Raw genomic sequence first — 13,233 nt, forward strand, 5'->3', positions numbered from 1 at the left:
ATCAGACCTCACTTTCAGACCTCAAGCTCAAAAGAAACCAAACAAGCATGGTGCAGTGGATTCGCCTTCATGTCGCATTAACCAAGTGTTATAAAGACCTCATATGTTGCAGTGACAGTAGCCCAAATTGTGAACACTGTCAGGTGCCAGAAACACTTCATCACATATTTTGCGTTTGTCCCGCTTACGCGCAAGAACGACAGGAACTGCTGCTCTAAGGAAGTGTCAGTAGCTGCCCAACACTCAGTCTTGTCGTACTCCGGCATTTCTTTCGTCTTCATTCATTTTTCTTAATTTTGCATGGTTGTTATCGCATTTCGTTAAACTTATTTCGCGGTCAATACGTTGCACTTACTGAAAAAGTGATTAAAATCACGGTGCATCATGATGCCGCGTTCAGCAGGACCCACAAACAGTAACAAAGGAGGCAGGAACACGTTAAGAATTTTGTGCACTATTAAAACAGGGAGAGATGCTAGAACACTCCGAGTTTAGGCAGAACTTCAATAGAAGAGTAAATTATAGGTAGATTTCAATTAATCTGATTAAAATGCTGCGGAAATGTTAATTCGCTTAGAAGAAATAACATGGTGTTGCTAAGTGATTTCATTAAAAAAAGTTCTAACTTCTTCGCTTGCTTCTTACTTGCTTTTTTTTTTCCTTTGCCGCTCCTGCATTGTATTGAAGGAAGAAAAACACAATATGTTCAGTTCGGTTTCATTTAGTTTCTTAGGCTTGTAATACATTGAAAGGATGCCCATACCTTGAAGGCGGAACAAGAAATTAGGTGCCCTGATGCAGTCGATGCTGGAGCGTCAGTTCTGTTTTGCCTATTTCAGCGCAGCTTTGAGGCATTTTAAGTGGACGCGCTGCCCCGAGAGCTGCTCCGGTTTCCCTTGGTTGTCTTGTGTGCTATCAGCGACTATACTGTACCTAATTATTGCACAGGAGCTCGCATGGTGTCGAAAATGAAAGTTCTCCGTCTCCCAATACTTCTCTCCGTTTCCAGTATATATTTATGGTAAGTACTCAAAGCTGTACGAGCGCACTGTTTGCTTGCTGCTGTTTTCATCGACACCCTGAACGTCGTCGGGCTAGTGAACATCCAACAGCCGCGTCCCTCTGCACCACGTGTTCCCTACCGCAGCGTGAACTCTTTCTATATAGTATAAGATCTTAACAATAGGTGTAACTGCCTCGAATAAAAACGTTCCCAGTCTATGTTAAAGTTGAGCCGCCTACGAACAGGGAGCGTCGAGGCTGGCTGCGCCTGTCTGGAGATTTTGTTTGCGCTTCTTCGAAGCAGGCGAAATATTATAAAAAGGTTTACAATAGTTTTGAAAATCAGTGTTATTTTAAATGCTGTTAGCCTATTTATTCTCCGGAAAATATTTAAACACAGTCGAAGAGACGTTTTCTTGACTCAGCGAGCGGCGAGTTTGCGGCAGAAAGCCCGAACCGAAAGCTAGAATAAGACTAACTACGCGTTATTCTCAGAATGACTGGCCACGTTTCAGTCAAACAATAGGCGCAGGCATTGAAAGAATTTCACAAACATGACAGACAGAGCAACATCAAATTTGTATGTCGTGTATGTCTGGCAGGATGTCACGAGTGCGGCGGGCTCGAGCGGCGCAGGGCTGCCTCGGGCCCCACCAGTAGGGGGGGGGGGGGGGGGGGGGTCATTTATGTACCCTGTAGTGCCCTAACACTCTGTGCAAAACAAACATGCCACAAGCGAGCACAAAAAAGAATAGACCGTTACATTTCCACTAGCTGCTACATAGCTTGAGCATGTGACCTTAATAATGGTTGGATAAATGTAATGTTTGTATTTTTAGGTCATCTTTGTAGCCTAGTGCCCATACACACTCTGTAGCACGCACAAGACGTTTCACGTGGCCTGGGCTCTAATACAGTTTACCCGATTTGTTTTCTTCTGCTGTAAAACACGAAATTATTTTTAACACACATTATGGCTTGGACAAACGCATTTATGATTTCATATATTGCAATCACTTAAAAACTCTAAAAACTCCACGTTTCTTTCGTGCTGATCATCTGGAACCCCAAGATGAACATGCGAGAATGTCTCACACAATGCATTTTATTAAAGTCCAAAGTGGTTTCGCGCACTGTATTCCCGAGGGGGTAGCTTCTGACTAGCTTGCTCTGATATATTGTTTAGGGAACGTCATTGAAACACAAAACAAGGCGTGCAGGGAGGTGCTTCGGTGTATCATGTAAACCTCACACTACCTGCTTGGCATCAGCCATACATGGGTACATGTAAAACGGGTACAGGCATAATAAAAGCTGGCCGATTCTGAAAGAAAGTGAAAACAAAAGACATACGTAGTGCCTTTCAACTTCATACGTAAATTCTGACATTTTGATAATATTGTGTAAGTGCCATGAAAGAAGGCATTTATAGTGCATTGAATAATCAACTCTCATCAAACCTTGCCAAACGAATAAAAAATTTTAGACAAGCCAGAGTAAGCTGCACTCCCTGTCGGTTGCCTCCGCAGATACCTTGAATTCGATAGTACGCCACTCGGACATCTTTTCCGATTTTAGTGTGCCTGGATGCGCTTGAGCTTTTGCATGTATGACTGCTGCAGCGCGCTGCGTAATTCTTTGCCGGAATCCGTTTGCGGAATGCTCTCCAGGAATTCCACACCACCGTGCAAGTGCTTGTGGAAAGACAGCTGGTCTGAAAAGAGTGGGACGAAAAGCGCTTGGTGAATAGATGCGGCAGGTATCCATTCCATAATATTAGCAACTACTATCCACAAACTCCTTTTGTGCAAGTGTAGCAATATACCATACCACACGAACTATCACTGAACGCATTTCATCGGAAACGAAGACGTGGTGAGAGAAATGCACGAGCATAAATTGAAAGATGTGTGAATCTAGTAAGCGGTGGCAAGACTATATGACATATAATCACCTTTCTTATCATTCGAATGCTTTTTTTTTTCAGTGTCACCTTTATTTTCTTAACTCAATGGCTACAATCAATAATCGTGCCCCTCCGCCTCCTTAATAAGTTTAGAGAAACCTTTCGGTGAGAACCCCCCTCCCGCGGTACTTTTAGAGAACATTGAGAAAACTCAAATGCCACCTACAGAGTTTCTAGAAGCTTCTGAACAAAGCTAAGAGGGAAGAGCTTGCATGCAGCAGCAGGGTTAATCCAATTAGTGAGATTATTGGATTTTTATCTTACGGTGAAGAAGGAGGCGTTACAAAAAATAAACTCACCTTGTGATATGCAAAAGCATATGGTTTCATTGGATCTCATATTCTTTAGAGGGACCCAACGCACGATTCATATCTGCCCTCTCCCCCCCCCTCACCCTTTTTATTATCATTACTATTAACAGAGTTCTTCAATGAACAATTCTGCTATTATAAAGACTTCCATCAAATAGTTCGAACTTTTCGAGCAAACTGTTTCTAACGCGCCATTCCGCGAATAAGCTCATTCGCGCCAATCCATTTCGGCGACCAACTTTACGTCGTCACAGCCAACACGCGTTGATAGAAGGCACCCACTGGCAACGAGCGCCCGTAGCCTCGCAGCGGTTTCGCTTTCCTCCTTGCCGTCCGCCGGGAGGCGGTCGAGCACGACGAAGGCGCGCGCGGCCTCACCGTACTCCGGGTGCGGTACCCCGGCCACGACCACATGTCGTACGCTAGTGTCCGCCGCCAGCAGCTCCTCGATTTCGGCGGGCGCCACCTGCTGGTCCATGCACTTGATGAGCTCCTTCAACCGGCCGCACACGAAGAAACGGCCGTCTGGCGCGTAGAAACCCGTGTCGCCTGCGCCGGAAAGGTAGGCCTATTTTCAAAACACAGTATCATCATCAACATCAGCTTATGTTTATGTCCAATGCAGGAGGAAGGCCTCGCCCAGCGATCTCCAATTTCGCCTGTCTTGCGCTAGACAGTATAAAACACACAGTATAATACATCTCAATAGTGTCGTCTCGAATGAATCCACACTACTCTTTTCTCAACCATACCTATACCCAGCTAAATACAACTGGTAGCGAAGCTTCCATAGAAGCCCATACGTTCAAAACATGGCGGCCTATCGGGGGTTCATGGAGCTTAGCGCCACCTGTGTGAGGAGGGAACACTTCCGGCGGAAGAAATAATAATTTGACGTCATATTCGTTAAAAAACAGTTGTGACCTCATTTTGTTTTCATATAGGCGCGAAATTTCTTTTCGGAGGCTTGCCATTACGAGCTGTATATTCAAATGCCCCGCTATTCGACTTGATGGCCGTTCCGAGCTTTCAGCCCGGAAAGCGATGCAGGAAAAGGTCAGCCGTACGGGTGTCTAAATCGCATCGCTGCACAGAACATACTTTCTTTGGAGGCCGACGAACGCTTTGGGCGTAGATTGCGTAGATGTACTCGTCCTTTCGTCGGACGCCAAGCCCGTCGGCCAGCGCTGTCACACGACAACTAAAGTAAACAAGTATCTGACGGTCGCAACTGACTACTTTTGACTGCACAGGTTAAGAAACAATAAAACTACCCGCGTCACCTAATTCAGACAAACGTCGACATGCAAAACAACACAACATTGTAACAGGTGAACTTAACGAGCGCGCCTTTCCACGCACTCCAAGAGCTACATTCCATTGCAAGTGATAGCGGCATCAACGCCCGCCGCTATCGGTGGGCGCTCTCACGGTGGGCGCTGAAAAATGTATTTATTGATAATGATGAAGTAAAATAGAGTTGCATCTTCTTTTCTCGCAATGCCTATGTAAAATGGATTAGGAATTTTATTTTCGTTGAATGAGTATAACTGCGTCTCGTTTTAATTTAAAAAACTTCTTTCCCAGTATTTATTCCCTCCAAACATAGTCGCGCTTCAATCGCTGCTCCCATAACCACCCTTGCTGATGTCGGTGACAATTGGTTCTGAACCGCTTTTCGCCCGAAGCTTCGCGACCTATGTGGATCGACCTTGTCTATACTGCGAATGCTGTCGCTAAGGGCTGTATCAGCTGCTCGTGACTAGAAGACGGCGGCTGAGGAGGGTCCGTAAATGTAGGCAGAACTAGATGTGGGTGAATATCAACTTTTCCGAATACGAATCGAATACGAATAGTAAGTATCGAACATCGATTCGAATATCAAAGCGAATATCGAATAGTCAAACGCAGACGCATTTTTTAAAGCATAAATATTTATTTTAGCATAGTTAGGCACCATGCTTCTACTAACTAGGGCGAAAAAGGTGGCCAACTAATCACGTACAATTAGGAGTGCTTTTAAACGCAATAGCACTAATTGTCATTAAAAGAACTGCACGAATACATCTCAACGTTTTTATAGCGTAGTGGCGAACAAGCTTTCTAAGAATGAATGGCTGCTCCAAAAATGGCTAAATAAATGGTTGTTGAAATAAATATATGCAATTGTCGAAAAAGAACACCTGCTAAAGGACCTCTCCGCCGTATAAATAAGTAAAAGCGTCCGTTGCCAGGAAAACATCACTGGTTTTAGCGTAAAAGATAAAACTGCTACATGAATAGACTGCAACAAAGACTAAATTACGGACTACAAGCAAATATTACAGGTTGTCAGGTTGTCAGGTAGGCTTCCGCTGCGAAATCAAAAATAATGCTTGCGATACATATTTCGTTTCTGCATAGCTTCGAAAACATTTGTAGTTGTTTCACCTCTGATAATTTGCGATACCTTGTTTTAGCAGGCGGAGAACAGTAATCGAACTTCAACAATCGTTTGTTGCGAAATATTTCGTTATCTTCGATATTCGAGAATACTGATTAGTTCATTTCTTTCGAATATGAATATGAATAGTTAGTGTGTAATATTCGATTCGTATTCATAACTTCAAACAATCGCCCACCCCTAGGGAAAACGTATAACAAAAAAATGTCACAATTTCGCCCTAAGGGCGAAGCAATGAATGCGATAGCAACACAGCAATGTCATACGAAGTAAGGTGAGCGGCTTTGGTAGCAATATGAATTGTAGTAAACATGAGCTGATTAAGTAAGCAGGTGTGCTGCGGCGTAAGTAGACCGACATGAAGAGAGACTCGATGACCACGAGAAGGCGCGTGTGAAACGGTAGTGTTGATGAGAAGCGCTTCCCGTGGGCAGCGCGTGCGAAGGGACACACCTGTAGTGCTGCACTGCCTATCCGGGCAGCATTGCATGTGTAGCGTGCGTTGGAAAATGTAGCCCGACTATTACTAACTGAATGAACAAGCGTGGTGTGAGCGCGCACAAAAAACATGAATAGATCACACTGAATGACTGCAGACAACGACTGTCAAAACGCTGGCAGCAAGCGCATACGCCGCAGCAGGCGAAGGTACGTGCGGTCTATCGCTTCAACGGAAACTGAGCGGCGAATGCACAGCGCATAAAGGTCAGAGCCGTGTGGAGATAAGAGACTGTGCGGGCGAGCGACGAGCGCGGTTGTTGGCAGAGTAGAAGTGCGCCCCCCCCCCCCCCCCCACCCTGCTCCCTCCGGCGCTGGCTTCCCGCTTCCTTGCTTGCGCGTGGGAGATTGAGTGGGTTCACTCTCCGTGATAGCGCACGTCCCCGCACGCTTCCGCTCGGGCATAGGGCGTGCGGCGAAGATTTTGTCTATACGGAACCTTACGGCGACGGCGACGGCGACGCCGACGGCAGAAATCCGGTTGAAGTGTCCATATAATTGCTATCGCAATAAAACATTACTTTATTCATCATCTTCATCATCAGCAGCCCACTTTTTTTGTCCACCGCAGAACGAAGGCGCCTCCTGACGATCTTCAATCGCTCCTCTCTTGTTGCAGCCGACTTCGTTCTACGCCTGCAAATTTCCTAACGTCGTCACACCACTTAGCTCTTTGCCGTCCTAGATTGCGTTTATCTTTCCTTGCCACCCATTCTGTAACTCTAATAGACCACTGGTTATCTGCTGTACGCATTACATGAGGTGCCCAACTCCATTTTCTCCCCCTAATGCCAACTACAATATCAGCTACAGTCGTTTGCCTAATTCATTACACCATCTTCCTGCCTCATTGTGTAGTCTTACATTTGTCGTTCCATCGCTCGTTGTGTGGTCCATACCTTGTTCTCAAGCTTTGTTATCCTAAAGGTTTCTGCCTCATAGGTTGTTAATCGCAGCATACAATGATTGTACTTTTTTTGTTTCTCAAGGATAATGGTAAGCAGTCATGACATTGGGGGCCTGCCATCCTACCCCATTATTATGCAACTGAATATTTCCTTCTCGTGATCCTGGTCCCCTGTAACTATTTGGCCGAGATAAATGAAATCCTGCACGACTTATACAGGCTGACTGTCAATCAAGGAATTATTGTTCTCGTGCCAGGCTATTGAACATTACATTAACATTCTACATGTTAACCCTCAAACATACTGTTAGGCTCTGACAGTTAAGATCTTCAGTCATATGTTGTAAGTCTACTCCATTGTTGCTGCACAAGACAATGTCCTCTGCAAATCGCAGATTGTTAAACAACTCCCTGTTGATCGTCACACCTAATACTTCCCAGTTTAACAACTTGAATTCCTCTTCTAAGCATGCAGTTACTATAGAATTAGAGCGATTGTGTCCATTGGCCGGACTCCTTTTTAATCAGTATTTTCCCGCCTGTTTTGTGAATAATTATAGAAGCTGTGGAACCTCTCTCGACTCTTTGTTAAATAATTACTGTATTAGGGCAATAAAATACTTCATGATTCCATGGATCCTTTGAACGAACCAAGTACGATATAAGTATTGAGAACAGACGCAGCAGAAAGGTTAAAGGTGGAACTTGGTAGCAGCAGTCAGGACCACATTTCAAAGCGAATGTTCATAAAATCCGTCAACACATCCATTGACTCGAGGTGAAGTGTCAAATAGACGACCATTCATGAATACGGCGGATCATCTGCAAGTTCAGTGTGCCACCGGCTCCGCCCAAACCCTCCCATCTCTCTGCATAAGCAGTCTCTCGTTCCCGAGCGCTGAGCCATGTACACCGCACTTCTACGTTCTGTAGACCTTCTCTTTGAAGCTGCTTGGTCTGGCCTCGTCGACGGTCGTGGAGGGACCGGCTATAACTGCAGCTTCGCATAAACTAAAGGGTTTGCCTGGCCAACACGTTGTGCTCCTTACGCACTCGAAACTTGCACTGCAATAACCACGATGCGGTCCAGCATCCAGCAAGTACCTATGAAAGTCGCTAGCGTTTGTGAAGAAACTCAACAGCAAAGGTTCCACGTTCAAGTTTCCGTGGATTTCCTCTCACATTTTCACGTATTGTGGAAAATGGTGAAGCTGGTGTTCTTGCATACGCAGCTAACAACCTCCAAAAAATCAGCCCCAAAGAGTAGTCAAGTTATGAAGGTGGACATCCGTCCCCACTTTCGGTTGCGGCGAATTTCGCTTGATGAGGCCAGCGTGACTGAGCAGTTTCACCGAGAGGATAACACCTGGGTCTGTCTGTATGACAACGTGGCAATTTAAGACAGGCCGTCCTTTTCGCAAATTTGTTCCTCATGCAACGAGGCCACAGACATCAAAAGCTTTCTTCGGCCGTGCTCAAACAAGCTAGAAAAGACACCGTTCTGAAATCCTAAAAGAAATTTAAGGATTTCCGCATGCGTGCGTACAGCCCCTGGTGATTCCAGGATGATCTATGATAGTGTGCAAGGAAGCTTCAATTATCCTTCTTGTATTCCTAAGGGACACTGCTTTGTTGTAAGTTTGGCCACGTGTCGCTGTTACATTGAAAGTGACGCAAAGCCGAATCAATTGCCGGCTTCGATCGCAAGACTAAACACGCTGACAGCTAAAACCACCACCTCCACCACCGCTATCACCGTCTTCAACTTGATCTCAACAGAATTTAGCGGTATAACTACTGCGAGTACAAATATAGTGCGGGCCATCTGGGTAAACGTATACTGCCGGCTACTGTGCACGTCATACAAAAAATGACTAAATTGCTTGGGTCAGACCTAACGAGGGCGCTTCAATTTTCTTTATAAACCCAAAAATAGTTATCTGGACCTTAAATTCGTGAAGACACCGTAAATGTAGCAATCATTTCGTAGCAGGCACAAAATGTGACGTCCAATAGGCCTGACCAACATGCCTCCAGAAATGCACGCGATCACGTCGCCGATATCCAGACGATGTGAGGAAAGCCGATTCATGTGTCGATCGTGTTCTCTCAAGGCAATCATTTCCAATGAACATAGCTCAAGAATAAGAGTGAAACTACACTCACGACTTCTTTGAGAAAAGAACAAGGCTACACACTTATAAGTAGAGCAGTTATAATTAAGTCCACCTAACGGTAGTCTCTTATCAAACCACGTGAGTATCATCATTCTTCATCGGAATATTTATTCCGCATTGAATAGCAGTAAGTACGGGTCACTGATACAAGCAGCACCTCGCTTCTTTGTGTGATGTGCTTCACGCGATTGGCGTCGTGGTCGCGGGCTGTAGTGAACCAGCCATATATAAAGGAAAGAGCAGGCGCGAAGCGCATGGACTGCGGCCCTCTGCGTTGCAGTCGCAGTTGACCTGCTCAAGATAAGTAAGCCGTGACGCTCTCGACTTTACCTCGTGCTTTTAACTCACGCTCCCCGTGACGAGCATCCTGAAAGTGTCTATCGCTGCCCCACCTGACTTGTCTAGCTTCATAGCTGACTCCAGTTCCATCGCCGATAAAGAATGAGTGGCCTATCCTGGAAATACGCCGAACAATAGAAGAAAATGCAGAGAGCGGGGTTCAATACGAGAACCCATCTCTATTCAACATCCCAAGGAAGCAAGATATATTTGCAGAAAAATCAGGTGGCCGGCCATGGGCTGTATTTGCGCTGGAATAAAAACCTAGCGAAAAGTGCACCGATACGGAACACGGGGCACAAGTATTAATGAGTACAAACTGCAAATCCTACCCCGTGATTTACTACCATAGCGGTTGTTCTACTTCTTATCAACAAACGACGCCCCTGGCATGGACTGGTCATTCACCATGGCCAAAAAAATTTGCCCTCGTGATCAGTTTTCTCGCGTATATTAGCTCGATACCGCCATAGCATCAGACTAGTTGTTTCTCAACCAAATAATTTTTTCTCTCCCTCGATAGTTATCCATGCAGACGCACGTACGAGCACACACTCACAGTGCAGTAAAAAAGCCTCGTACCTGTGCGAATGAAGCCGTCTTGAAAGATGCGAGCCATTTCCTCCGGCCGCCCAAGATAACCCTTGAAGGCACCAGGACTCTTCACGAAGATTTCCCCTTTTTCAAGAGCTCCAAGATTCTTTTGAGACTGCGTGTCTACTACCTGTGCAGCGGGGTCAACGAAAACAAGTAAAAGGTAATAATATGGCAAACTTGCAGAACGGGCAATCATGGTGGCAATCGCTACAACGAAAGCAAACTTATTGTAGTCATAACATATTTAAATAAGAAAGCTCACAATTATTCTTTTCATGCTATGTAATGCGGCCTAATGAGGCACTGAACTTTGTTTATAACCTCTCAAAATTCTAAATAATCATCTATCGATAAATACCCGCCGTATAGTGGCTTATCAGCATGGCGTTGCGTTGCTAAGCACGAGGTCGCGGTATCAAATCCCGGCCGTGGCAGCCGCATTTCGATGGGGGCGAAATGCAAAAATGCACCTGTCCCGTGCATTGGGTGCACGTTAATAGATCCCCTGCTGGTCAACCTTTATCGGGAGTCTCCCACTACGACGTGCCTCATAATCAAATCGTGGTCTTGGCACGTAAAACTCCAGAATCAATTATATATCTGAATAATCCCTCCATCTAAACAATCCATCTAAAACAACAGCGGTGAAGGTCTCTGCGCCAACGTGGCTCGGTAACTTATAATGTAATCTTCACTTTGAAATGTACGCTTTATTTGTGACGCGGATGTCACATGGTTCCGCAAATTTGCAATGACAGTGAGTAGCCGCATCATATAATATCTAGAAGAAAAAAAACTTATACTGAAGCACTACTGTGCCGCGAGATAGTTTTCTCAGCCCTGCTTAACAACCTCCATTATGCCTCACATGGCGCCCGCAAACATTCCATACGTCACACAGTTACCAGGTAAGAATTACGTCATAACGCCGTGCTTCATGAAGCTGACGATTCCGAGTCAAGTTGTTTTTCCGCAATGCAACATAAACCATCTCGCAGCCATTTTCATTCAGCTATTTTTGATGGAAATAGTCATTTTACGCATGAAAAGCGGCTCTTAGACGTCCTATGCTCATGTGAACGTGTGCATGCCCATACCAAGCGAATAGAACATCACTGGGCATGTCACTGCAACCGCCACACCAGCGTGTTCGTAGAATATGGACTTCTGTGAGCCCAAACGTAAAAAAAAAATATTGTGCTGAAGTTCAATACAATAGTTTCAAAAATTTTACCCAAGCCCCAAAACAGTAAACACACAAAAAGAGAAAACAAAATAAATGGAAAAAAGGAGCTTCTGGGACCGTGGAATAACGCATCAACACAAGGAACTGCTCTATAAAAGGCTTTAGCAGCGGTCCTAAGAGAGTTACAAGCAGTATCTTCAACGGTAAACTTTCAATCGCTGTATTTAGCTGGCCGCTGTGTGCTCAATGGCTATGATGTTCCGCAGCTGAGAATGAGATCGTGGGTTTGTTTCCCGGCCGCGGCGGCGTCATTCAAGTGGGGACGGAATGCAAGAACGCTCGTGTAGTACCTAGCTTTGGGTGCACGTTAACGAACCCCAGGTAGCCAAAATCAATCCGGAGTCCTTCACTACGGCGTGCCTCAAAACCCACTGTGCAGAATTGGGACATTAAAATCCATAACTTAGTCACGTTATGCAAAATTTTATGTAATTTACGCAAATGCGCCTTCTACGAGTGCTCTGTGCTGCTTTGCGGACGCGCTGGGAACTGTAAAATATTATTAGAACGCGTATAATTACCTCAATTGAATATTTGACTTTCTTAATTTTTGTGGATGAAGTTTTAGGGGTAGTTTGAGGCCAGTCGCCTTAAGGCAAGTTCATTTTGTTTGATTCTTCTATGAGGCACGTGTTCTTTCACATTCTGAGGCGAGCACAAGGTAAGTCCACCTTTTAGCGAAGCTTCCATAGAAGGCCATACGTTCAAAACATGGCGGTTCGTCGGCAGTTCATGGGGCTTAGCGCCATTTGTGTGAGGAGGGAACACTTCCGGCGGAAGAAAAAATAATATGACGTCATATCCATTAAAAACAAAAGTGACGTCATTTTGTTCTCAATAGCGTAAAATTGGTTTTCGGGGGCCTGCCATTAGAGCTGTATATTCAAATGCCCCGCCATTCGACGTGGTGGTCGTTTCGAGCTTTCAGCGCGGAAACCGATGCAAGAAAAGTTCAGCCATACGGGTGTCGAAACCGCATCGCTGCACAGAGCATACTTTCTTTGGAGGCTGACGAACGCTTTGGGCGTAGAGTGTTCGTCCTTTCGTCGGACGCCAAGCCCGTCGGCCAGCGCTGTCCCACGAAAACAACTAAAGTGAACAATTATCTGGCGGTTGCAACTCACTACTTATGACTGAACAGGTTAAGAAACAATGAAACTACACGCGTCACCAAATTCAGACAAACGTCGACAAGCAAAGCAAGACAACATGTGAGGGGGGCTTATTGTAACAGGTGAACTTTACGAGTGCCCCTTTCTGCCCACTTCAAGAGCTGCATTGCATTGCATTGCAAGTGATAGCGGCGTCAACGCCCGCCGCTATCGGTGGGTGCTCTTATGCCACGTACACACTAGCGGAAAAACGCACGCGGCGCGCCGCCGCCGGCAAGATGCGCGCCGCGAAAGCAGCCGAGAAACGGGTTTTTGTTGCCGCGGCAGGGATCGCTCCTGGACCGATTTTTTGCGGTTTGCCGCGTGCCGCGGATGAAGGAGACCAATGAGAGCGGCCCGCTTCCGTGACGTGCGCGCGGGAAACTGGTGCCATGCGGACCCGCCCGACCGCTTGCTTTCGTTTCGCACTATCATCTATCTGCACGCGTGAGCTCCCGGATATTTCGAGAAGGGGAGAGGAGTCTAGTCTGTCACGTTATTGCCGCAGCCGCGCGCCGCCGTTTGGTGTGGCCGCCCTGCCGCTGCTGCGGTTTGCCGCCAGCGCCGCGCCGCGCGCGTTTTGCCGCTAGTGTGTA

General features: G+C 45.9%; 1 protein-coding gene across 1 annotated transcript in view; it reads right to left on the reverse strand.

Moving 5' to 3' along the window:
* Positions 1 to 2,097: 2,097 nt before the first annotated feature.
* The window catches only part of LOC119436274 (uncharacterized), a 60,212-nt gene continuing 49,076 nt past the window's right edge, over positions 2,098 to 13,233 (reverse strand). The window contains exons 8-10 of the mRNA XM_037703074.2: positions 10,226 to 10,367; positions 3,562 to 3,828; positions 2,098 to 2,716 (exon numbers count right to left, since the gene is read on the reverse strand). Of these exons, the coding sequence (XP_037559002.2) occupies positions 2,577 to 2,716; positions 3,562 to 3,828; positions 10,226 to 10,367 (549 nt within the window). The 3' untranslated portion in view covers positions 2,098 to 2,576. The remainder of the gene's footprint in view (positions 2,717 to 3,561; positions 3,829 to 10,225; positions 10,368 to 13,233) is intronic.

Source organism: Dermacentor silvarum, chromosome 1 (assembly GCF_013339745.2).
Source record: "Dermacentor silvarum isolate Dsil-2018 chromosome 1, BIME_Dsil_1.4, whole genome shotgun sequence".
Lineage (NCBI taxonomy): Eukaryota > Metazoa > Arthropoda > Arachnida > Ixodida > Ixodidae > Dermacentor > Dermacentor silvarum.